The sequence below is a fragment of the Polyodon spathula genome, chromosome 11 (genome assembly GCF_017654505.1).
Source record: "Polyodon spathula isolate WHYD16114869_AA chromosome 11, ASM1765450v1, whole genome shotgun sequence".
In the NCBI taxonomy this organism is placed as follows: Eukaryota; Metazoa; Chordata; class Actinopteri; order Acipenseriformes; family Polyodontidae; genus Polyodon; species Polyodon spathula.
Window position 1 is genome coordinate 26,909,878 of NC_054544.1, and position 26,894 is coordinate 26,936,771.

General features: G+C 39.9%; 1 protein-coding gene across 1 annotated transcript; it reads left to right on the forward strand.

Moving 5' to 3' along the window:
- The first annotated feature begins 715 nt into the window (after nucleotides 1–715).
- Nucleotides 716–25,582, forward strand: LOC121323418 (sterol 26-hydroxylase, mitochondrial-like). Its single transcript, XM_041264480.1, has 9 exons — nucleotides 716–997; nucleotides 2,974–3,164; nucleotides 7,498–7,697; nucleotides 9,993–10,190; nucleotides 10,786–10,949; nucleotides 14,818–14,984; nucleotides 20,749–20,830; nucleotides 22,142–22,345; nucleotides 25,070–25,582. The coding sequence occupies exons 1-9, from the start codon at nucleotides 764–766 to the stop codon at nucleotides 25,184–25,186; spliced, it is 1,557 nt and encodes a 518-aa protein (XP_041120414.1). The 5' UTR covers nucleotides 716–763; the 3' UTR covers nucleotides 25,187–25,582.
- The last annotated feature ends 1,312 nt before the right edge of the window (nucleotides 25,583–26,894 follow it).

Here is a 26,894-nt window from a genome sequence, read left to right on the forward strand (position 1 = left end):
GCAATGGCCTTTACACTCAGTTTGGGTACCATTCCAGTGCACTGGCAACTCAGGCCTTCAGGGCTATTCCATACTAGGTTTGACAAGTATAATGAAATAGTTAATTGCTTTGGGAGGCCAATAGAGGCATAGTAAGTTTAAATAAATCACAGGGTGTTTTAGAATCTAGACCAGGGCTAAGTAGCTCTGTCCAAGTTAGTGTTCTTTTGGACCTACAATAGGATCGGTATGTGATTGTTCATGATGTGTGGTGTTGTCTGGACCTGGTGATATCCAGGATTTGGCATAAAGTTCCATCAGATACAACAACAAAAGTTTATATAATTTGTATTTTTGTTTATCAAACTGAATTATAACAAATGAATAAACTGATGTTACAGTATTCTTTACCTGATTGAAGCTTTGACAGCCAAATGTATGTTAGGGGAAGTGTTAGGGGAACTAATCTACAGATGAGGTGTGCTATTGGATAAAGTAGAGTGCGCAGCGCAGATACTGTAAGTAAATAGTTGCATCAGCAATAGTTCATGAAAAAGTGATCATGACTGTGGGAAATAATTGCACAAAAATCAATGAACGTGGCAGAGTTGCACTTTGCCAGAATGTTTTTTATGGGCGGAGCTGATAAGGTGCACATTTGCTAGAAATGTTTTTTTGGGGGGGGGGTTAAAATGAGACTTTGACTTTTTTAAGATCAGTGTGTGAGTGATAGTGTACAGGCTGCGCCTTTGCTCCAGAACGTGGAATCGTGCTTCACTGCACCATGTCTGCTGTCTTTCGACCTGTTCTGCTGCCTTTCAGAGGATTATCTCTTGATCTTGCCGGTGCAATGCAGAGTAATTGCAGGTTTAAATCAAGGACAAGCCAGTTAAATTTACAAGCAGAAAGCAGCCACGGCAAATACAAGTGCATCGATGATCTGCGGGGACCAAGTCTTGCAACCACGGCTTACTGGCTTTTTGTTAAGGGGTACGCAGATAAGAGTCACGCTTTGCAGGTAATTACAACGGTAACGCAAGTCAGAAAACTGTACTAAAACAGATACAATGCAAGCACGTTTTGATAAAATATGTAGTGGAGTTATATTATTATAATTATATTATGACAGGATGTTACTTTTAAAAACGAATGCTTCGCATGCGCATTTGTACGGTTTGATAACAGTTTTTGTGTAGTTCTGACTGGACCTGTAACAATGGGTGCGTACCTGGGTGTGTACCTAAATTCAGCTGTACTGTTGAGGGCACTATTGTCACAACAGGGTATTTAGGAACGCTTCGTTGCATTCTAAACTAAACGGTAAAATTTTAAATGAGCGATTCGGCATATCTGGCCTCCAGCCAAAAAATCTAAAAAGAATATTACAAAATCTTAAATACAAGTTTTTTTTTTTTTTTTTTATTAAATATGCTGCATTACTTTGATATATATATATATATATACACACCAGGTCTGAGAGTCGGTGAGTTCGTTGAGTCAGTGATGAGCCAACGCTGAGCGTCACTAGCTCTCAACGGTTAGTTTAGGAACGATTTAAGAGTTGTTGCTTCTCGGCGTTGAATTTAGGAATGCAGCCCAATTAGGAACGCTCTCCAGTTTGAACTACAACAACCAGAATTCACCGAACGACTGATCATAGCTAACAATTCAAGCTTTTCACAAGCGTAACAGAGAATCGTACTGTACAGCAGGGTTCTGCGATACCTCATTTAGGCTACCTCGTTACGATACCCTCTATAAAATATTGGACATTATCATGATTATTTTAATTTTATGCCCATTACATGTTAAGTGGCTGTCAAATAAAAACGTTAGAAAGTACAAATTGTGGTAGAGGCTAAAACACACTTAATGCTACAGCATGGCGGAATGCTTGCTGTTTAATTTCATTTCTGTTGAAACAAGTTCTATTTTTATATAAGAAATACAGGAACTAGTGTAATCAAAGTCATTGGCACTGACTATATTAAATACAACTGTAAAGTAAGCTCAGTATAAGAGACACTATTTTCTACAGTTCTTATATAAAAAGAGAACTATTAATGCAGGGATGAGTGTAAAGAAAAACACCCAGTCCCACTGGTGTTTCAAAACTTACAGTACTGTAAAACAAAATAACACACACTTCTCAAAGCATGCTTTATATTACTAATCATAAAAGGAATTGCTGTAATGCTAATCTGAATTGTCACTTTCTGACTGGTGAAAAGGCATTTGTGACCCTTTTTCCACTGTAAATTGCAGTCCTGAAGAGCCGTCTTTTGCTTTCTGTCGATTTCCGATGTTCCTAAGCTTAACATTCAAAGCAATGTAAGTAGGTGTCAGCAGTCATATTACGCTAGGATGGAGTGTAACACAGCCCTGCATTAGCAACAAAACAATGTGTTAACATTTAATAAGAAATATTTACTGCCCCTAAAGGCTGCCACACACCAGAATGATTTTGGGCGACACAGCACTTTCACTGAGAAACAAGCATGCTGATTTTTTTTATACGCATATGGTCTTAAATCCCTGTATATACTGATAATATATACTGCATATGTACAGCAATTCATTTTTGTAGAAAATGATTCACATCTATATTTTTATATTAACATACCACACCAAGTATCTTCATCATGGACCTTTCAACATATTTGAATTGCTATCTTCAAGTTACAGCCCAAATATAGCCAGTGATTTGGGCAATGTACCGCCTGATGTTGTCCTTTATGATTCTATAATTTGTATTCCGTTCATTTAAACACAGACTCAGATTAGCGCTAGACCAGTGCAAATCGGGTCAGTGAAACCAGCCATCAATCAACGACAATCATAGGAAAACATGCAAGAAAAACTTTGTCGTACGTTTATCTCAGTCATTTTGTGACGCTGGTTCTTATTAAAAGTATAGGCTGTATTATTTATTTTGCATCGCTTGCCACACCTGTGAGCTGCCTGACACCTGATTTCCTTCCCCTCTCGTCTCAGGTGGAGCATAAGAAGCTGTATGGGCCGATTTGGCGGTCAAAGTTCGGCCCCTTTGACGTGGTCAATGTGGCAACGGCTGACCTGATCGCACAGGTTATCCAGCAAGAAGGGAAATACCCTGTAAGGACCTACCTCCCACACTGGAAGGAGTACCGCGACATGCGGGGACAAGCCTACGGCCTGCATGTAGAGTAAGTGCGGGCAGAGGTTTGAGGAGGGAGGAGCTGGATACTGCATTGTCATTGGCTGGAAAGTTATAAACTAAGAGTACTTGCAACAATAATTACAGTAACTCTTACCTAATATGTAATGCCATCATTTTTCTCAGATTTTCCTATGTAAAAATGCAAGCATTATGGCAAAGGTCATTCGTTTCAATGATTATTGAAACTGTTAGTGGAGAGAACTTCAATGCTACATTTTTGGTCAACTTTGAGAGATTGAAACAAACATTGAAAACACGTCAGTCATTCCTACACGGATGTGTATATATATATATATATATATATATATATATATATATATATATATATATATATATATATATATATATAGGAACTGAAGATGGCTGCAGTACAGATCTGTCAGAGCATCACCAGGGAAGATACCCAGCGTCTGGTGATGTCTATGGGTCGCAGACTTCAGGCAATCGTTGCATGCAAAGGATATGCGACCAAGTACTAAACATGACTAACATTATGTACAATAAAGTAATCTGCCCAATTACTTTCGGAACCTTAAAATAGAGGGACTATGTTCAAAACGTGCTGTAATTTCAAAACAGTTCATTCGATATGGATGGAAATACCCTCAAATTAAAGGTGACAGTCTGCACTTTAACCCCATAGTCATTGTATCATTTCAAATCCAAAGTGCTGAAATTCCACAGACCCATTTATATCCCACGTAGCAATGACTATACACCAACATTAACACACAACATGCAACATACAACACAATATACACGCAGGGGCGGGGCAACATTGCCACATGCACTTAAAATCCCCTCCCAGTATAAGGACATGACCAGTATCACACTGCCCCAGCACCAACAGCCAACCCTGCACTAACATTTGAGCCGTGACTTAAAACACATTCACTCCCCCACTCAGACTGCCAGTGAGACTGGCTAGTGTGTCTCCTGCAATAAAATCACGTTCGCTCATTTACTATTTAAAAAATCGAATAGCTGTGCTCGCTTGTTAAAATTCTGCCCCCATTTATGTTTATGCTCTCCATTGGTAAAAAAAAGATTGCTCAACAATAAAATGAATAAATACATAACAATATAAATATTCCAGGTAAAGTTAGCCATTAAAATTGATTAGAAGATCTCAACATTTTCCTCACTGAGCTCATATGCTTTTTCAGTCTGAATCAAATTCAGCTAAAGTTGCTTTCTTGAGTACAACATTTCTGAGTATAGAAAACGCTTCTGGTCTGGGAAGAAGGATTTTACTTCTTCTCGCCTCTTACCCTTTGTTTTATCGAGAAAAGTGCAGATTTCTTTAATATTTTATAATTTGCCCTTACCGGTTTGGCTGGCCGAAATGTCAGAGAGCTGCGAGGTGTAGGAGAAATTTCCATCTTCCTCTTCGCCCTCCTCGTACAGCGACATCGCCTCATCCACTGGCTCCTCTGCCACCACCGACTCCCCTGGCTGAGAGGAGCCACCCGGGACAGAATCCCCATCAGAGCTGACTTGAACTAGCCATTGGGGCCGACAGAGATTCAGCTCCGCTGACATCACCTGATACCTGAACTGCGGTATCAGTGGGCTGGGAATCACCTTCCCCACTCTCCTCCATCCGGCTGCTCTGTTCCACCGCAGCGCAGGGCTGAGACCCTCCACCACTGCCGTGAGAAACCATAGGTCCCCAGATTGCCCCCCCCCCTGCCCTCCATGTCGGCAGCAGCAGAGGATGTCTTCCTCTTTTTCAGCCACCGCTTTTTCCCCACCACCTTGAACTCTCCCTCCTGGTCAGCATCAACCGATACTGTAGCAGCCTCTGGTTTGGGTGCAGACTCGCTGTTGGCAGGCTGTTGCTGGGCTAAGTCGCCTGGTTCCGGTCGTTCGGTCTCTTCCACCTGCGATCTCTTAACCACCTCGGACCCCTCCTCGTTACCATTACTACTACCACTCAGACCTGCTTCTGCATTTAACTGTGGGCATGAATGTTTGAGATGCCCCTGTTCCCCACAACGAAATTTCATTATGCCTATGCTTGCAAACACTACCTGCTTTCAATGTTAAAAAGCCATGAAACATTTAAAACAAGATCAGGGTCATTCAGAAGCACAAAAATCTGCCTTCTGAAAGACATTACGTGTTTAATTTCTGGTGCCTTGCAACCGAGTGGGATTTGTTTAAAAGGCGACATTATTTTGCCGTATCGAGAGAGCGCTTTCTCAACTATGGCATTATCAATAAACGGGAATATTTGAAAGAATAACTTTAGTCAAAAGTGTGGATAGGGGCATGACTGAAATTAGTGAACCATTTATAACAAAACCTTCTTCCACAATTTTACTAACCAGATTTTCTTGACTCAGAAAAACAGCTATTGCTTTGTTTATTCGTGAGGCAGATTTAATATTTCTAAACCCAACTGACTTTCCCACCACCAACAACACATCCTCCACGGAGACATCGAGGTCAGGTATACACCTGAACCCGTGTCTCCGAGTCAGCCCCCCCTGTACCACCCGAGTGGGAGCCCATCCCCAGGTGTACATGTTGACTAAAAAGTTTGCAGATATTAAAACAAACTTATATAGAAAACAAATTTATTTATATATTTATTTAAACTAATTTAAATTCACTGCTCTTTGCTCTTTGCTCATAGGCCCCTCCCACAATCGAGAGAGCGAGAGAGAGAGAGAGAGAGAGAGAGAGAGAGAGAGAGAGAGAGAGAGAGAGAGAGAGAGAGAGAGAGAGCAGTTTCTTAGGCAGAAAAGGGACTGGATTTGCAGCAGTAATCAGCAATGAAATAGATTTTTCTGTGAATTGAGAATCTCTGAATTTCATATTATTGAATTTGTGTCATGTAATGTAATAGTTATACTTGTTGTGTAGAAAGACGATAAAATAATTTATCCACAAAAAACTTTTTGAAAGTAAAAGATTCCCCTCTGAGTATCACCATGCTCCTGCATTCACTTTCAATATGCTATTAGATCAAACATTGATACAGTGAAAATAAAAACCCCAGAGCTTCCCCGTAGCCTGGAAGCTGGAAGCTGTACGCTGTCTGACTGCAAATACAACACAAATCTGCCTGAAAAGGGAAACAGAAGCAGTATTGTTTATTTTATTTCTAGTCTCTGTAAGTTGCCTTGGATAAAGGTGACTGCTATGTAAACAAAATAATAATAATAATATGAATCATAATAATAATAATGAAATACATTGGTAGAAAACAATTTATTTATACAGTGCTTTGCAAAAGTATTCAGACCCTCTCACAGTTTTCACATTTTGTACTTAATCACCAAGAAATGGAAGGTGCCTTGTACCATATATGTAACAAGACTGCACCTCACCATGGTTCGATGCCCCTTTAAAACAGGACCCAGGAAATGGAAGTTTAAAGCGCTTATGTGCTATTTTTTAATAAACACAAAATCAAAATAAACAAAACAAACACCTAGCTCTTACGAGCAATGACTAACACACGACCCTAAGCTATAAACAGGATAGCTAAGCTGTTAACCTGTTAAAACAAAAATCAACCAACACACTCAAAAAGGCTTTGTATGGTACATTTTTTATTTTATTTTTTTTCAAAAATGGTTGAAAGCACCATCAACCAGGCCCTCCACACAGCAGCAGTCCTGAGCACACTGGCTGCTTTCTTTAAATACCCTGCACCTGGCTCTAATTTACAATGATCACCAGGTGCAGGTGATAATTAATAATAAGACAATTAACAGAAATTTAATTAAATTAAACATTTGTGCATTTGCATATGTTTTTAGGCAGGGCGGGATCTGACCCTCTCCCTGCTATCTTGCTAGCTATATATATATATATATATATATATATATATATATAATATATATATATATATATAATATATATATATGTCATATATCTATATATACGTTAAAACAGCGTCTTTACCAAGATGGCCCCCAATTGCCTTCAGTAACAGTAACATGTCCAGTTGCGATGAAACTTGCTAAAAATGCAGCCCTTCCCTGTGTTTTCAAGTAATTAAGCACAGTATCTTGTATTAAGCCATGCACTGGCATGAACTAATTTGCATACCTTGTAAAAAGGAGGACCTGCAGAAAAACCATAGGTTATAAGACTACATCACATTCCTGACTGGAGATACAGTGGAGGTGTTTGCCACACTTATATTTGTACATGTAGTCTATCTAGACGAAGATGACAGGGAAGAATGCTTACAGATAACAATATTTTTTTAATAATCAGTGCTGATTTTGATCCAGTTGTTGGATGCTTCTAGTGTTGTATACCCAGCTGCCCTGTCAGATTGGATTATTTTTCTCTTGCAGGAAGGGGCCGGAGTGGTACCGGATCCGCAGGGCTCTGAACCCCAAGATGTTGAAGCTGCAGGAGGTGTCTGCGTACGCCCCCGTGGTGAATGAGGTGGTGTCCGACCTCCTGCACAGGATCTACCGGCTCCGGGAGCAGAGTCCTGACGGGACTTCAGTCCAGAACCTGGCCGGGGAGCTCTACAAGTTTGGCTTTGAAGGTACTGGTGTGCATGGGGCTATCAGTGCATGCTCTAGGACCCTGACGGAAATGTGTCATTCGCTTTCAGGGAAGTATCTTATTACATTGTTGTGTCTGTGGCAAAATAACAGCATGGAAATGGAAACAATCGCTTGGAAATAATGACCCAAATGGCTAGTCCTGAGTGGTCACTTACTCTGGTTGATTCACACACACACCACGATTTAAAGGGGTGTCCCTGTGGAATTATATCAATGTGGTTAATAAGGTAAGCTTTTAAAAATTAGGTGTACAATTAGGTGCTTCCGTACGACGCATTCGGAAAAGGCACGTCGCGTGGAGTGCAGGATGCGCCCTATAGCCTGGACACCACGCTCCTCGGCTCACCACACATCAGCAACCCCTGTAGACTGGCTGGGAACCTGCAAGCTTGCCTGTAAGCTGCCCAGAGTTGCGTTGTCCTCCAACGCTGTAGCCCTGGGCTGGCTGCATGGCAGGCCTGCAGAGTGAAAAGAAGCGGTCGGCTGACGGCACACGCTTTGGAGGACAGCATGTGTTTGTGTTCGTTGCTCCCGAGTCAGCGCAGGGGTGGTAGCGATGGGCTGAGCCTAAATACAATTGGGCATTTCAAATTGGGTGAAAAATGGGGTAAAAATGAATTGGCGACTACTAAATTTATAAAGAAAAAAATTTTACAATTGTGAAACATTTCATAAATACTGTAGACATCTCACAGGATCAAACAAAACAAATGTCAATAGTTAAACACTTTTCATTCGCCACACTATACAGTGCACTCAGCTCTGCTTCATCAAAGTACTGTAATAAATCACTCCCATTTCAGAGTATGGATTTGACTGGGGTTCTTCATTGGAACACCATAAAGCCTGTTCATTATGTAACAGGTTTCAACACTTTCAGTTTTTAAGTTATTTCTGACAAGCTAATCTGACAACACGCTTGAATGGGTCAGATAATGACACCAGTTTCTTTTTGTTGTGGTTTTCTTTACTTTGTATATCTCTGCACCAGTGTATTTATTTGTTAAAATATTTGTCCAGGGTAGATTCTGCATCTATTTACAGCATTGTTCCTGAGCTCTGGAAGGGAATCCAAAGGGGGGGGGGGGGGGGGGGGGGGGTTATTTCAATATAAACATTGGTGCGCAGGGTGTCATACAGCACAGGTTCACAGGGAGCATCAGACTGGCTCTGGTTCTCCCGCAAGTTAGGGAGGTAAAACTGGCAGGGACTGTGTCTCCTCATCTCTCTACAGTCAACCCTTCTGGCCAGGTGTCCAGTGAGTTCAGAGCGGACACCCTCAGGGCTGGCCTTTATCCTCCAGAGGTCGGTTGCTTGCTGACATCCACTCTCGAGTTCCTATGTGAAAAAGAAAACTGGCTTGGTCGTAGGATTGGACGCCCACTGAACCTTTGGGCCTTGTGGGCATTCCAAATTGGGAGAAAATCAGTGGTGGGGGGATTATAATTAGACACACTAAATAAATAAAAAAATATAAAACACATTCAGCTTTCAGAAACAGATGAAGTGGTTGAATGAAGAGGGGTTTTAATCCCCATAGATCACGGTTGTTTCTTTTCACGTGAAGGGACATTTAAAGCTAGAGATTGTTAAAATGCATCTTGCAGGTCAAACACATCATTTCTGTATAGATTCCATTAATTGAAATAAAATTGTTTTTATGCGGTTAAAAATATTAATAAACAACAAAGACATGAAGGATTTTGTGTGATGTATGGTCACTCCCACTCAGGAATTTTGCTGGCCGGAATAAAACCGGAAGTTACATACGAAAAGGTAAACACACATGGCGACTGCCGCTGGAAACATATAATAAAATATATATACATATTTTTTTATTTCACAAACCTGTAGGTCAGAAATACAGGCCGAGAATGGTTTCCCTTTTGATACGTCATGCGTGACGTGGTACAAAAAGGGCGTGTTTTGGTAGGCGTCGTCTGTGATCCACATTTAATCACATTTTAGTGGCCTATAAAAATGTTTTTAAAAAAAATAAAAAATAATAATGCTAATACTGTTAATAAACAGAGCATATATTTCAGTCATAAAAAAAAAACCTGCAAGATACACTAAGTGCCAATAGCCATTTAAAATGTTTTGTCTGCTAATCATCATGTCATGTTGAATCATTGGGATCCTTTTAAAACCCTGCATGAATGTTTAAGGTCAACCAGCTACGAGGAACTGGACAAGCACTAATGGGCCAAATGGCCTCCTTTCGTTCACTAATTTTCAGATGTTCTTCTGCCTGTCTGTCCGGTTTGCTCCAGGGATCTCGTCCATTCTGTTTGAGGCACGTCTTGGCTGCCTCGACGAGGAGATTCCTGAGGACACACAGAAGTTCATCCGGGCTGTCGGGGACATGCTGACTCTCTCTGAGACTGTCCTCTTCTTCCCCAAGTGGACTCGCTCCATGCTGCCCTACTGGAAGAGATTTGTCAGCTCTTGGGATGACATCTCTGCTGTTGGTAAGGTGAATCTGCCTGGGGTTCCTTACACTTCCTCGTCTTGTTGAATATATCTAAGTATGTATCCTTTGATGTGAGCTATGTGACTTTGTAAACATCAGATACACATTATGGGACTGTAATAACTTTTAGAACTGTCTTGTGTTGCATTTTAACTGTATGACCTGTAAGTGGAGGGTGGGTGGAGGAGACCTTGGAATCAAGCTACTCAGTAGGTTAATATAAGGTATCTTTATTACTGACAGGGGCAAACCAGTTTTCCAGTATATTACATGGTATATTTAACTGTGTCGTAACATAGTAATAACAAGTTAACTGTTAATGTTACTGTTTGTGAATGTTACATACAGATGATAAGTGTTCAATTACATGGAAATGGCTACTACCGTGGTGTAACCAAGTTATTACACCAGTTGAAAAAGAGTTCACAAGCCCGTTGCCATGTACTTTCACTGTAATTACTATAAGAGCAGGAATCATTGGTAATTACCATGTTATTACAACGTTATTTCATTGCTATTCATGCCCTGTAATCTAGTGTGTTATTAAATCTGTTCAGAGCCTTTCTATGTCCTGTCTCCTACTTTGATTTCAGCGAAGACACTGATTGACCACAAGGTGAAGGAGATTCACCAGAAAACAGAAAAAGGGGAGACTGTGGAGGGAATGTACCTCACCTATCTGCTGTCCTGTAATAAGCTTTCCCTTAGTGAAATCTATACCAGTCTCACTGAACTGCTGTTGGGAGGAGTTGACACAGTAAGTGTGTGTGAGAGAGGAAAGGACGTAGACTTACCTTACCTTTCAAATATTCCAGGCTGTTAGGGATGATATACAGAGCTAAGACTGATCACTTTTAGGGTTATAGTTTGTATAGATACAGTTGTATTTCAGGTGTATTGCTGACCTTGGAGATAGCAATGTATAATTATATGTATTGTATATGTAACCTGGCTACAAGCAGATACCTGTTCAAATGAAAAGCAGTCCCTATTGACAAACTGCAATGAATTCATGGCATTGCCATACAACTGTGGTTCAAAGCACCCATGACTGTCTTGGGACCGCTACTGTCTTTACAATGATCTCTCTTATTGTATAGTGGTTCATACTATTAGAACTGGCTTTATAAATGCTCAAAAGAGCTACAGCACAGTAATAAGGGAAAAGTCAAAATAACCTAGGCAGCTCATAGCAGCATTCACATTGGTGATTGCTCCCCTGGCCTGAGGCACTTTGGTTGTCACGGTCATTGGGAAAGATTATTTGTTTGTCAGGTGTTGGTGTCATTGGGAGTGACTACACTGTGTAACAATTTTTTTTTTTTTTTGTTCCTGGGTAGTAAGTGTTATTTCCTAATTGCTTATGCCTCAAAAGTGTAGAAAATGGCTATATTTCCCCACAAACTTTGCTTTTGTGACCAGGACAGTGATATTTCAAAATATCACTATTTCCAATGGGAAAACGGGCAAGTGTGTGTCTTTTCGTTCACATAAAGTCAGTAAAAAACGAGATTTACGATTATACTGTATTTACAGAAGATTATTTCGGTATGTACATCTGCCCCCATTTTGAGGACCACTGCTGTGCAGCTAAAACAATGCAATTAAGAACAGGAAAACACCAGACTTTATCTTATAGAATCTCTGGTGGTGAGAGCCAAGTTGTGACCAATGTGTGTAATATCATATTGTATTGTGAACTTAACAGAATACCGGACAGATCAGGTTCAAAAATCAATAAGTAGGACCCAGCCTAACTAGTTAGGAACATGCTAATAAATGTTAATAAGTCTGGCATGTGCAACCCCCTGATCCAGATGACATTAAAACCAAGTACAAATTATTTCTATTTCTTGAAATGTTTTTTTTTTTTTTATTTGGACCCATAACATGACTGTTGTATACTTTCATATGTATTAATACTGTAGTCATTTATTTTTAAGTTTTCAAATGCATCTTTTAATGGGCTATGGTCAATTATAAAAATAAAATATAGCTCAATTAATCGGTGGTCCACTTTAGCAACACGTGCTAAAAAATAAAAAAAGTCTCTGAGTTAGTCTCTCAATTAGCACTGATCTGAATTCCTGTAGGAAAGAGTCCATGCTCTCTGGGTAAACAGTGCTGTACTGCAGTGTAGAGTAGCCTGGACCTTATAGGTTCCAGGCAATCCGTTGCACTTAGCTGATCAAACCATAACATGTTGAAAACCAAAAATAATCTCCCCTTTCTGCTATCTTCACTGTAATATAAAGGACTGTACACTAATATTACAGACATGTGTATGAGCATGGCAGCAGACAAAGCACATTGTCTCAGTTTAGGGCAAAGCGCTGTATTTCCAGCTAAACAAAAGGAATGACGTGATCAGTTGATGAATGAAGTGAATGAATGAATGAATGAATGAATGAATGAATGAATGAAGTGCCAGTTGAAATATTTTTTAGTCAATGTATGAAGTTTCTTTTAGTATTTCTTAATTTTGCACTATTGAGTGTTTTATTATCATGGATGGAGCAGAAGGAGCCGGCTTACTATAAAGACATTGGCTGATCTAGAACTGAAGAGCAGGTCCTGAACTCAGTTCCTTAACACAGGCTACCATTTAAAAACCCTACAAACACAGCATTTAAATAACCCTAACCCTAACACAGGCTACCATTGAAAAACCCTGCAAACTCAGCATTTAAATAACCCTAACCCTAACACAGGCTACCATTGAAAAACCCTGCAAACTCAGCATTTAATTAACCCTAACCCTAACACAGGCTACCATTGAAAAACCCTGCAAACTCAGCATTTAATTAACCCTAACCCTAACACAGGCTACCATTGAAAAACCCTGCAAACTCAGCATTTAAATAACCCTAACCCTAACACAGGCTACCATTGAAAAACCCTGCAAACTCAGCATTTAAATAACCCTAACCCTAACACAGGCTACCATTGAAAAACCCTGCAAACTCAGCATTTAAATAACCCTAACCCTAACACAGGCTACCATTGAAAAACCCTGCAAACTCAGCATTTAATTAACCCTAACCCTAACACAGGCTACCATTGAAAAACCCTGCAAACTCAGCATTTAATTAACCCTAACCCTAACACAGGCTACCATTGAAAAACCCTGCAAACTCAGCATTTATAACCCTAACCCTAACACAGGCTACCATTGAAAAACCCTGCAAACTCAGCATTTAAATAACCCTAACCCTAACACAGGCTACCATTGAAAAACCCTGCAAACTCAGCATTTAAATAACCCTAACCCTAACACAGGCTACCATTGAAAAACCCTGCAAACTCAGCATTTAAATAACCCTAACCCTAACACAGGCTACCATTGAAAAACCCTGCAAACTCAGCATTTAAATAACCCTAACCCTAACACAGGCTACCATTGAAAAACCCTGCAAACTCAGCATTTAATTAACCCTAACCCTAACACAGGCTACCATTGAAAAACCCTGCAAACTCAGCATTTAAATAACCCTAACCCTAACACAGGCTACCATTGAAAAACCCTGCAAACTCAGCATTTAATTAACCCTAACCCTAACACAGGCTACCATTGAAAAACCCTGCAAACTCAGCATTTAAACCCTAACCCTAACACAGGCTACCATTGAAAAACCCTGCAAACTCAGCATTTAAATAACCCTAACCCTAACACAGGCTACCATTGAAAAACCCTGCAAACTCAGCATTTAAATAACCCTAACCCTAACACAGGCTACCATTGAAAAACCCTGCAAACTCAGCATTTAAATAACCCTAACCCTAACACAGGCTACCATTGAAAAACCCTGCAAACTCAGCATTTAAATAACCCTAACCCTAACACAGGCTACCATTGAAAAACCCTGCAAACTCAGCATTTAAATAACCCTAACCCTAACACAGGCTACCATTGAAAAACCCTGCAAACTCAGCATTTAATTAACCCTAACCCTAACACAGGCTACCATTGAAAAACCCTGCAAACTCAGCATTTAAATAACCCTAACCCTAACACAGGCTACCATTGAAAAACCCTGCAAACTCAGCATTTAAATAACCCTAACCCTAACACAGGCTACCATTGAAAAACCCTGCAAACTCAGCATTTAAATAACCCTAACCCTAACACAGGCTACCATTGAAAAACCCTGCAAACTCAGCATTTAAATAACCCTAACCCTAACACAGGCTACCATTGAAAAACCCTGCAAACTCAGCATTTAAATAACCCTAACCCTAACACAGGCTACCATTGAAAAACCCTGCAAACTCAGCATTTAATTAACCCTAACCCTAACACAGGCTACCATTGAAAAACCCTGCAAACTCAGCATTTAATTAACCCTAACCCTAACACAGGATACCATTGAAAAACCCTGCAAACTCAGCATTTAAATAACCCTAACCCTAACACAGGCTACCATTGAAAAACCCTGCAAACTCAGCATTTAATTAACCCTAACCCTAACACAGGCTACCATTGAAAAACCCTGCAAACTCAGCATTTAAATAAATGCAAAAACACTCAAAGGTTGCAAAGGGCAGTAAAATAAAAAATAGAAGTAAGAATGGGAGGCATGTACACAATAAGTCATCATTTTGAAATGCATAATATTATTCTCCAGACCTCGAACACAATGTCCTGGACCCTGTACCACCTGGCCAGAGCTCCCGCTGTTCAGGTCCGGCTGTATCGCGAGATTGCTGAGGTTTGCCCAGGGCGGCGCATCCCCACTGCAGAACACCTGTCCCAGATGCATTACATGAAGGCTGTCATAAAAGAGACACTGAGGTAGGAGACTGGGGAAATCCACGACGTTAATGGTGCAAGTGAACATTCATGATACATTTTGTCAATGAAGTACAAACTGCAAAACTGTTGTAGCTTTGTTTTGTATACAGTACAGATATTTCGATTGAAGAGTACTAAAAGTAACGGTATGTGAATGACAGTGCTTTTACAGAACAATTGAAGAAGGATCCTCATAAAAGTTTTCCACAATAAATTTGCACAATAATTTAGATTTTTTACAATGGTTATACTATGCATAGTTTACCATGGTTTGCCATGTTTTTTACTATGCTTTACCTTGCTCTTACTATGCTTTATTATATTTCGTTCTTCTTTTACTATGGGAACCTTTTATAGGGAGTGGCCGCTCAATAGTAAATGTATGACGCAGAAAACTTGTCAACAGTTGCTGGCGGGGACAATAGACTAGACCCACACCTGGTCCCCTGGGTGAAAGTCCCGACCCCCGGCACCGTGTGTCGCTAGCCAGCCTGATATCAACGGCCCCTGGAACTCGTAGCTGACATTCAGGAGCTGCTACAAATACTCCGATCAGGCTGCGGCGGCCTCCCAAAAACCTGGTCCGCCGGGTTGTGCACCATCCCAGTTTCAGCTTTCTTGCAGAGGGCAGCAGGTTTTTCTCAAGGACTTTTCTGTACTTTGCTCCATTCACTTTCCCTTCTATCATGACAAGTGCCCCAGTCTCTGCCGATGAGAAACATCCCCATAACATGATGCTGCCACCACCATGCTTCACAGTAGGGATGGTGTTCTTTGGGTGATGTGCTGTGTTGGGCTTGTGCCAAAAATAACGCTTTGCATTTTGGCCAGAAAGTTCCATTTTAGTTTCATCAGAACACAAAACTTTTTGCCACATGGCTACAGAGACTCCTGAGTGTTTTTTTTTTTTTTGCATACTTTAAATGGGATTCAAGGTGGGCTTTCTTGAGTAAAATACTGGCTAGATTTGTGGAGTGCTTGGGCTATTGTTGTCACATGCACACTTTGGAGTGCATGTGCATTACCATTAACTTTACCAGGTCGATATTTTATATCCAGGTTGAACGATGCTAACTGGGAGGCCCAACGCTGTTTCACCGGACCGAGTTTAGCAGTATTTAAATAGCTCAAAGGACTATTCTGTGTAAATACATTCCCAAGTGATATTCCCTAAATATTTCAGAAACAGATCACTTGATGACCAAAAACTCCAACTTCATGGAGCTGTAATTGTCCGTGTTGCATTCTGTTGATCTTAACTCCCGACTAGCATACGCAGTAGGTTGTTGTTTTCTATCCTGTACCTACAATAACACGGCACCCAGCCCATTATGGCTTTCAGCAATCTTAATGATAAATGGCTTCTTAAAATCTGCATATCCAAGTACAGGTGTAATCACCAACTTAATTTTCAATGGTTGAAAGGCATGTTCACACTCATTCCTCCACTTTCCCTCCAAAGATATTTTTACATTACCTCTATCTCGCTTCCTTGACCCAATCAACTCGGACACCAATCGATGTAAAGGCACTGCTTGCTCTGCGAATCACTCCAGAAAGCATTGATAATAGCTAGCAAAACCAAGGAGCGAGCGAAACTCTTAACTCTGGAATGTTCTGTAGACACTTCCAGTCAGCAGCAGCACTAATTTTTATCCAGGTCATTAGCCACGCCCTCACGGGAGATGATATGGCCTAATAACCTACTGTCGAAAGAAGCAGCACTTACTTGGTTTTACTTTTAGGCCTTGTTGCCCAAGATGACCCAGCACCATATCCAAGCGCTAGACATGTTACTCAGCAGTTGATGAAAAGACCACTATGTAGTCCAGGTACAGCAGCAAGGACTGCAAACTTTGATCCCCAAAAATGCACTCCATTAATCGCTGGAAAGTAGCAGGAGCATTACATAAACCAAATGGCATTCGATTAAATTCAAACAAGCCAAATGGTGTACAAAACGCCATCTTTGGACAATCCCGCTCGGCCACGGGTACGTGGTTGTACCCACGCCAAATTCAAGGTAGAGAACTACTGGGTACCTGTTAATTCATCCAAGGAATATGGATATGCATACTTCCAAGTCTTGTTGTTAACCTGTTAAACCCCAAGCCTCCCACAGGCAATTTCTACCTGGAGGGCTATGGCCTTAAATAAATCACATTATCTTCCAAAGTATAGACAGCACAGGTATGGTTCAGGGCTTCAATTCAAGGTAACCCCCTGGCCATTAGGACTAAAACCTCAGATTTGATATAAGTCTTACTCAGTACCACACTGGAAGGAGATACCCAGAAAAAAAAAAAACATAAAAAACAAGAAATGCTTTTCATTTGTTTATATTCTATCATCATTTTTTCACCTTGTAGCACATGAACTGATTGAATAAAGGGATCAAATTCTACATGAGTTTTTACAAAGCTAGGTCCAAGGGTCCCCAAACCTCTCCAAACCTCTCCAAAAATGAATATTGTGTAAACCTTTATGGCCAGTCATACACTAGTTTCTTGAGCAAGATCTAAAAGAGAGGTTACCTTCTGGCACCTCACATGCTATACATTGCCACATGAATTAGATTTTGTAATCCTCTTTTTTACTTATTTGTCCAATATTTCATTCAAAAGGTGGCCTTTTTGGAGAGCTCTAGGGTGCCCGAAATGTATCCATGATGAGTATGCATGACAAATACTCTCAGTTCATATGCCACAACTGTCAGGCACATTGCTTTCACATAACTGTGTGTTTGTGCAGGACAATGTTGCTTCTGAGATTTTTTTGTAGCTCTGAATTTTCAGTACCTGACTCTATTTTTGTCACTCACTTGCTTGAAAGTATGTAAATGTCAAGAAGCAAAATAATGAGATTTTTTTTTTCAAAATAAAGTGGTTACACTCATTCTTATGTTGATTATTGGTTAAAGGCATCTGCTAAATTTCTACAATAATAATAATAATAATAATAATAATAATAGTAATAATAATAATAATAATAATAATGAGATTGCAGACACCTTTGCTGCTCTAAATCAGGCTGCCAGACTGAAAACACCTCAGTTCCTTTGATCTTTACTTTGATTGACATGTGGCAAACAAAGGAACTGAGTGAGTGATTGTTGGAGCAGGCAGACAGCTTATCTTGAAAGGCTAAGAAACCTACACTGTCTCTAGGTGAGTAACATCACTCCTTGTAATCATGGAAATATAAAAAGTTTGCTAAACACTCCCATGCAATAACACTCCCATGCAATCATCTAAATCAATGAACATCAATGAGAAAATAATAAAGACGGCCGGGAAGCAACAATTACTTCTTGCAACTTGTATTGCATCATAAAGATCAGGACCCATATACAGCAGCAAAGCACAGATGAGACATGGTGTTGCTCTTTACTATGCAATAAAAATTATTTAAAAAAATGTTATTTTTATGTGCCCATTAAGAGTCAAATGGTTGCATTTTCTAATAATATTTACAGTAAAAATGCATATTGAAAATTACATAATAATAATAATAATAATAATAATAATAATAATAATAATAATAATAAATGTAGTGTGGATCCATTATACTTACAAATCCTGAAGAGGCTCCAATCCATCTTCAAATGCTGCTTCACAGATGCTGAATCAGCGCTCGCCAACCCAGAAAGTTGATAATTTTCGCCGTCACTTTCACTATTATTCATCTCCTCCAAAACTTAAAAAAGACCCAATCGACTTCTTTTGGGATGCATTGGAACACTGCTTGCCATTTTGTTTGATTTTATAAATTTTACAAATTGAAAAATGATCAGAAAACGGTAAGAAACCTTGATCCTAAGTGCGTAATACTGTGCTCTCGCTTGCAAATATGTGTCTTGTTTACACACGCACATCGATTACTCTTCAATGGATTAGGCTACAAAGTCAAGGTATGATTGGACAGCTTGTGACCTCCCCTACAACGTGATCACCGAGATTACACCATCAACAGATAAGTGTAAGACCAGAGCAGCAAAACGCACAGCTAGTTGATCTGAGTTGTTTTTGAACCATGAGGTACTAGACACATTGCAAAGGGAATATCTCAGCGGTGAAATGGCGAATTCGAAAAATTCCTTCGTTGTTTGACGGTAGGAAAACAATGTTTCTGATATTGAGTCAGTTTTTTGACTACTGGGGAGGAGTAAGGGCTACAGCTCTCCCTAATAACCTGACCATTCAGAAGCTGCCGAATATTGAGTTTGAACAAAATCATACTGGGCAGGGGCTATCCTCCTATATAATGGGATCTCACGTTCAATCAGCCTGGTGCAACCTAGATCACAGTCATTCTGAGCAAACACTTGCTTAATGGAAGCATTGGTTAGCAGCAAATTAAAATGTTATTTGAATGCAAACAATATAACTAGCTTTTATAGTGAAATGCATTTAAGCAATCAGCTTCATTCAATTGCTGGCATTAGTTCCCTGAGGCCTGCACAACTCAGAAGTTTAAAGAATTGATATGCTGTTCAGCACTTAGGGGGCCTGCAGGAGCAGTTTTGTGACTAAAAGACAAATGTAATCAATGGATCAGGAACCCATTCACATTTAAGCCAAAACCCACAGATGTGCTGTCTTCAAAAGAAGAGGAAAGCCTTATCGACTTGTCAAGCGTCAAGGTTCTGCAGCAGTGATTTTTACAAATGCCAGTCGCAGACTTTTGGTTATCAGTGGGATCTGAGTTTTGTGAGTTAGCAAACCGGGCCCTGAAATCCCTTATTCTGTTTTCATCCACCTACCTATATGAGTCTGGATCCTCAGCATTAACTGCAATCAGAACAAAATATCGCTCCTGGCTTTCTGTTGAAGATGACTTACTTCTCTTCCTTTCTACACTGCAACCCTGAATTCTACTATATTGTACAGCGGGAAAACAAACACACCCCTCCTACTGATAAGGTAGGAATGATATTATACTGAATTAATCTATCATTTTGTGGTGTCATATTTCTTAATGTTTGTGAAGTTTTATTTCAGCTGCTTCCGTTATTGTTTTTGAACTTAAGATTAATACTTCTGAAACTCATACTAATCTACGTTGATCAGATCCCTTCTACTTTGTATTCATTATGTTGCAACATACAGTAGGATTTCTAGTTTTTTGTATTGTTTTAATAAACTGGGGAGGTGCCGTAATTTTTTTTTTTTTTTTATAGCTCAGGGAGGCTCACTATGACAAAGTTTGACAACCCCTTCTGTAGACTATTCCGTCCTACTGAATTGTATTGAAAGCACAGTGGGACTGTTTGGTCTTGTCCTATCCTGGTTCAAATCTTATCTCTGATAGGTTTCAATTTGTCTGTATTAGGGAAGTAAAATCGGCATTATCGGAAGTTGCCTGTGGTGTTCCACAGGGCTCCATTCTAGATCCCTTGCTGTTTTCATTTTATAGGCTACCATTAGGTGACACTATCTGCAGACACGGAGTGAACTTCAACTGCTACGCTGATGATACCCAGCTATATCTGTCCATAAAGCCAGGAGTTTCTTCTGCCTGGGTGTTATTAGCTTCTTGCCTTACTAATGTTGAATTGAATTCTAATCACTTGGCAGATAGAATGGGAAAGCTGATAACACATTCAGCTGCAGTGATTTCCCAATTTCCTATGTTTTCTGATTAAAGCAATTAAAGATGGAATTTCTCTTTACTGCTTCTAACTGCTCTGTACTTTCAGTCTCATTCCAGTCCTTTGAGCAGAAGTCTGATTCCCTGGTGTCTTGTACCCAATTCTTTTTTGCAGGTTGTACCCTGTTGTGCCAGGAAATGGCCGTCTGACAGTAGACAATGAAGTTATACTGGACAACTATTGGTTCCCACGACAGGTAGGCACACCCATAAAAACAATGCAGAGAGGTGGCTTATTCCAGACACTCCAGTCCATGTAGTTAGTGTTTGCTTGACAGCAAAGTTAGCACTTACAAAATTGAATATAAAACAACTCCCACAGTCATGCTTTGTGGTAAAACAGGATTCAGTTTTATACTATATGCTTTGTGGTTGGCTTTCCTTTATTTTATTTAATAGTTTCCCCTTCACCGCAGTTTGTGTACACCCCTAAAATTAGTTTCAACTCCAGGGAAACACAGGAGCCCTGAAGATGTCTTTCCACTCTCTTGTGAAGGAAAAAAGCATGCTACTGCTTCTGACTACAGCAGCAAAACTGCAACACTTAATCAGAAAATCTTCTTGAATTTTATATTTCACCTGTATTTTAAATTAACTAATGCTTACAGTGTGACACAACTAACACATTACTCATTACCAGGGCCCAGTCTCTGTAAGAGATAGCTAACCCCATTGCTGTGACAGTATTGCCTTTGAAGTATTTCCCTCTAAGTGACCACAATTAGACCTTTAGCTAGCCACCTAGATACCCAAAGGTTAAATTTCCCCTACTAACCTGAGATGTGTTCAACTAGGCAAACTTTTACAATGAACTGTGTTAACTTTGAACAAGGCTAGTTGAATGGTTTACTGAACATTCCACAAACATTTCAAATATGCAACACGTCATAAAATCCGAAAGCAAAATGGTCGGATTAGCTATTTTAAAACTGGAATTCTTATTTTTTTCTTTCTAAGTCAACAGGTCATCATCATCATAATAAATGCATACATATTTGATCAATTTTATTGAAATACCAATTTTATAAATAAGTCACATTATAATATTAAGCAAACCTGAAGTAACAATTTTGGCTTCTTTTTTTGACATATAAATTGACAAAACTTGTCTATCCCCCAGAGTCAAAGAAATGTTCTCCCAGCCTGTTGCCATTATTGTTTTATGCAAAGTACCTCTTCAGAGTGTTCACCTCAGTTAGCAAACATTTGAGGTGACTAGGGGTTTTAGTTTTTTCACTCCCAAGTGCTAACAGACCATGCTGGCACCAAAGCGAGCGAGTATAGGCGGGCCGAGTGGCCTTTCCTCGTTCTTGAATTTCTTATGAAGTATTGTACCCATCACTACCATGGACCTAGTATCTGTAAGAGATACCTAACCCCATTACTGTCACAGTATTGTCATTGAAGTACTGTACCCAACACTGCCAGGGACCAGTCTCTAAGTGTTGGCAATGCCTGATTTGTCATAGGTGCTTCATTTTTTAATCTATGTGTCTGTCTGGTTCCAGACGCAGTTCCACCTGTGCCACTACGCTGCGTCCCACGACGAGAGCAGCTTCCCTGAGCCGGAGCAGTTTGAGCCGGAGCGCTGGTTGCGGGATGGGTGCAAGTTCAGACACCACCCCTACAGCTCTATCCCCTTTGGGGTCGGGGTGCGGGCCTGCGTGGGGAAGAGAGTGGCAGAGCTGGAGATGTACTTCGCACTGTCCAGGGTGAGAAACCAGCCTCACTCTCTCTGAACTCCAGCTTCTTTCTCCTCTCTCTGTGAAACCTCCGTTGGAGGTGAGAGAAGACTCCCTGTCTCCTCTCTTCAACGACTCTCTGCTCTCCCTCTCACTCCCTCTGTTCATGGCATACTGTTGGTTATGATTCATATTATAAGTAGGGGGGATTTATTTATTTTAAGAAACAGGTAGTAACATGCATGTTTCTTTATTTCCTGGTATTACCTGTCACCCTATAAACACCTTGGCTTTAGAGGTGGAGATGGAGACAGTATTGTTGCTATAAACCATTGCAAATACCTTAAAAATACAGTTCAGACATGACCGCTTATATATTTGAAGTTGACCTGCATCACTGCTTTATTATCGTTGCGAAGGAGATACAGTGGAGGCGATCTACTGTACTTTACATACAGTGGTTTGCGGAAGTATTCACCCCCCTGCAAAGTTTTCACATTGTGTTGGCACCTGAGTGTACTCCACGACGCTTTCAAATTAGACTTTACATGTGGAATCTACACAAACTGCTACACATTGATAAAGTTAAAATATGCATACAGGATATAAATAAGTAAGATTTACAGAAAAAAACAGATTAATCCCAGTTGCATAAGTATTCAGCCCCTTTGCTACTGCAGCCCTAAATCAGCTCAGGTGCAAATGATTTGTTTGAAAGGTCACAAAATTAGTGAAATAGTTTCAGCCCATGTGTACTCAAAGTGGTTTAACCTGTAGATAATTTCCATCAGGTATATAAAGACATTCAAGCTGCAGCTCAACAAAGCAACCATGAAGACCAAAGAGCTTTCAAAACAAGTCAGGGATACAGTGGTAGAGAGGCACAGAGCAGGAGAAAGGTACAAGAAAAATTCAAAGGTGCAGATTATCCCTCTGAACACAGTGAAGTCCATAGATGCATCATACCACCCAGACACTACCCAGATCAGGTCACCCTCCCAAACTGAGCAGCCAGGCAAGGAGAAACAGGTTTGGGATGTCACTCTGAAGCCAACAATGACCTTGAGAGATCAGCAAAGTTCTGCGTCTGAGATGGGAATCAATTTTCCCATGAAGAATGGGCAAAAATTTCACAATCCTACTGTGCAAAGCTAGAAGAGACCTATCCAAAGACTTCTACCAAATACTGACTTAAGGAGCTGAATACTTATGTAACCAGTAAATTTAATTTTGTACATTTTCTTTGCAAGTTTTGTTGACATTTAACCTCCTCCTCATATAACGGTGTTCAGTTTAACCACTACAGCTTGGAATAAAAAAAAGTTTGTTTGAAAAACTGTGCATTAAGTGTAACAAAATGTGACATTGTTGGTAGGGGGGGAATACTTGCAAACCATACCTATCTGTATGTACTGTACAGACCTATGTAACTTAATAACATGGAACTATTCCCTAGTTGAAATAACAGCTTTCCAGCAGGTGGAGCAGTTAGCTGTAAGCCTGTGCCCTCACTCACACTCACCTTAAATGAAGTCCATATATTTTTCATGCCCTGCACATCTGCTGTATACTGTAGGACTCCTAGAAATCTGTCTTGCAGACATATATTTTCAATTTAAAATATGCTATCTGGTAGTACACCTGAGTTACATAAATCTGCTTGCAGGCCGCTTCACTGTCATTTGAGTTTCATGATCATTTCACCTGGGAACTTACGCCGTCCCCACTGTCCCTTTTCTTGTCTGTATCCAACAAGCTACTTTCCTTATTGACTGATATGATTTGCAGCCAATAAGATGCTTGGACCTGAAGACACTGCTGAGGTATAATGACTTAGGAAGTGCAAGTGTAACATATTTCCTGGAAGGCAGGTGTAGTCTTCACTTGTGTAGTTTCAGATGCCATGTTATACAATTAAAATATATGTTGGCGATATCACATGTTTCTTTCAAAGCTGTACATTTGAGAGCTGTATAGAGAATGGAAGTACAAGACAGATAGGATGTATACAAGGATACATAAATGTCTTCCTGTGGCAAAGTGCCTGCCCCTGTGTTTATTATATGTTGTGTGTTAATATTGGTGTATAGTCATTGGTACATTGGATATAAACGGGTCTGTGTAACACAAGTGTTTAAAATGTACATTTGTATTTAGGCACGAGGATTGCACAGCACTTCACGTGCAGGTAAAATGTAATATGTGAGCACGGGGAATTGCACTTTAATTCACATGCAGTTGTACCGCGACTCCAATTGAATGATTGATTAGCAGTCGAGTCTCGGTACAGCTGCATAAAAGCAGCATGTTTTCACATACTCGGGGTTGTGTGTTTGGTGAGTGGAGAACGAGATAGGAGACTGAGGTAATAATTGCGATAATAATAATAGAAGTAATATCTGCTCACGTGTTTTGTTTAGTGTTAGTCCTTTTTGTTTGTCTCTTTGTTTTTGGCTGCCAGTGCCGTGTCCTGTTTTTGTCCTGTTTTATTTTGTAATAATAAACTGCGCAGCAGCGCATCCATTTCTCATTTCCTCTGTCAGTACTGTGCGTTTCTTCTGGTCTGATGTCCCCACTACAGCCGTCTTTGTGACACTTCCATATAGTTTACCTAATGCGTATGTATTTCATTCTGTCCATCTTTTGATAGTGATGCTCCATGACCATGCAAAGTTTGGCAATGTAAGTCTCGCAAGTTGGGAGTCAACACAAAGGTGTCATAATTTTAGAATCGTTTCATGTCTGTGTTTCCAGCTGATGCAGCATTTTGAGGTCCGGCCAGAGCCCAACGAGAGGGAGGTTCAGCCCCGAACACGCACCCTCATGATTCCCGGGGGCCCCATCAACCTGCAGTTCATATCAAGGAACTGAAGGAGGTGCCCACATGCTTCAGAACAGTTGTCTGGGACACTGGCTGCAAGATGCTGGAGAAGCCTGTCAAACTTTATAGAGTTTACATTTGGGGCAGTGTAGAGTTTACATTGGGGATAGTATATTTAGAGAGTGACTCAGATAATTGTAATGAATACTGAACTCATTCTTATTGAGATACTCCACTGTTTGGATATATAAAAGATGTGTTTCTTTCCTGTCTGTTTATACTGCTGTGTGCTGTGTACATTTCTACAGATAATGAGAACCACCTAGTGAATTGGGATTAAATTTAGGCTGTATTTTGATTACAAATTTCACGATTTCCTTGAAATGTGCCCATTGCTATGTAATATGTAGTTCCCTGTGAAGATTCCAATTTCTGAAAGAACAGTTTAAATAAATATAATCATCACTTCAAAATAAATACAGGAAACAGTTGCCTTATTGTGCACTACCTGTTTTACTGCATTTAGGAATCTGTTGTAAATTTTACATTTATTTTTATTTTGTTTAATACCACAGATGGTAAAAATACAAAGTCTTTAAAAGGTGGACAAAAAAAAAAAAAAATTACAATTTAGCATTTACTGTTTCTCAGGTAAGAATTTTAATATTTAAGAACATTTGTTGTATGATAATTTTAAATGCCATTTTTTACTACAAGACATATTATAATATAACAATATATAATATATAATAATCATAAATCTTGACATACATATTTTTAGACCATGAAATGCAGTGAAATAAGCAATTTTTTACAGTGAAAACAATACAGGTGTAGCAATAAGCCATGCTGACATATTTTACATGCACACATGGCAGTGCACATCTCTCATGATTCTAACAGCTGGAATTTTGCATCAAGGGGGCATCGATGGGCGGCTGTATTGACAGGGAAGAAAAGCGCTAAATTGCTGCAATATAGCTAATACATGGGGGAGAGAGGACACAGGATCTGAAATATATAAAAGTAGGTGATCTACATTTAGAGATGCCTTCTGCTGTCGACCCCCTTAAATTAAATCCTGAATATCCTGCTTTCAAAAGAGATATCGAAAGAGGTTCAATAGCATTATCAAAAAGGAGGGGTGAGAGAGGGTAACTCTGTCTTGTACCACGGTGGAGAGTGAAGTACTCAGACTGCATGTTTGTGCAAACTGAGGCTGATGAGGAAGAATACAAGAGTTTGATCCATGAAATAAAATTGTGACCAAAGCCAAACCTGTGCAGAGTAGCAAATAAATAATCCCACTCAACATGATCGAAAGCCTTCTCTGCATCAAGTGAAACAACAACCTCAGGCAAGGTGGATGTCGGAGCATATATAACAATAAACAGTCGTCTTAAATTGAAATACGAATGTCTACCCTGTGCAAACCCTGTCTGGTCACAGGAGATTATAAAGGGGAGAACTGATTCCAGATGGTGTGCTATGATCTTAGCAAGAATTTTAAAGTCTGCATTAAGCAGTGATATAGGACGGTACAAACAGCATTCAAGAGGGTCTTTATTCTGTTTCAATAATAATGATATGGAGGCTTGGTGCAATGTTGGGGGTAAAGACAAAGATGAAAAAATTCTGTAAACACATCACTCAACAAAGGAGATAGACTGTTACCATGTAACAATAGTGCAAATTTGCTTTGGATTATTTTTGTCGATAAAATGTGTAGACACTACTATCCACCATGCAGGTATCACA

Coding starts and splice junctions, on each gene's coding strand:
- LOC121323418 (XM_041264480.1), top strand. CDS start 764: ATGTCTGCTGTCTTTCGACCTGTTCTGCTGCCTTTCAGAGGATTATCT. Junction 998..2,973: donor ATAAGAGTCACGCTTTGCAG/GTAATTACAACG, acceptor CTCTCGTCTCAG/GTGGAGCATAAGAAGCTGTA. Junction 3,165..7,497: donor GCCTACGGCCTGCATGTAGA/GTAAGTGCGGGC, acceptor TTTCTCTTGCAG/GAAGGGGCCGGAGTGGTACC.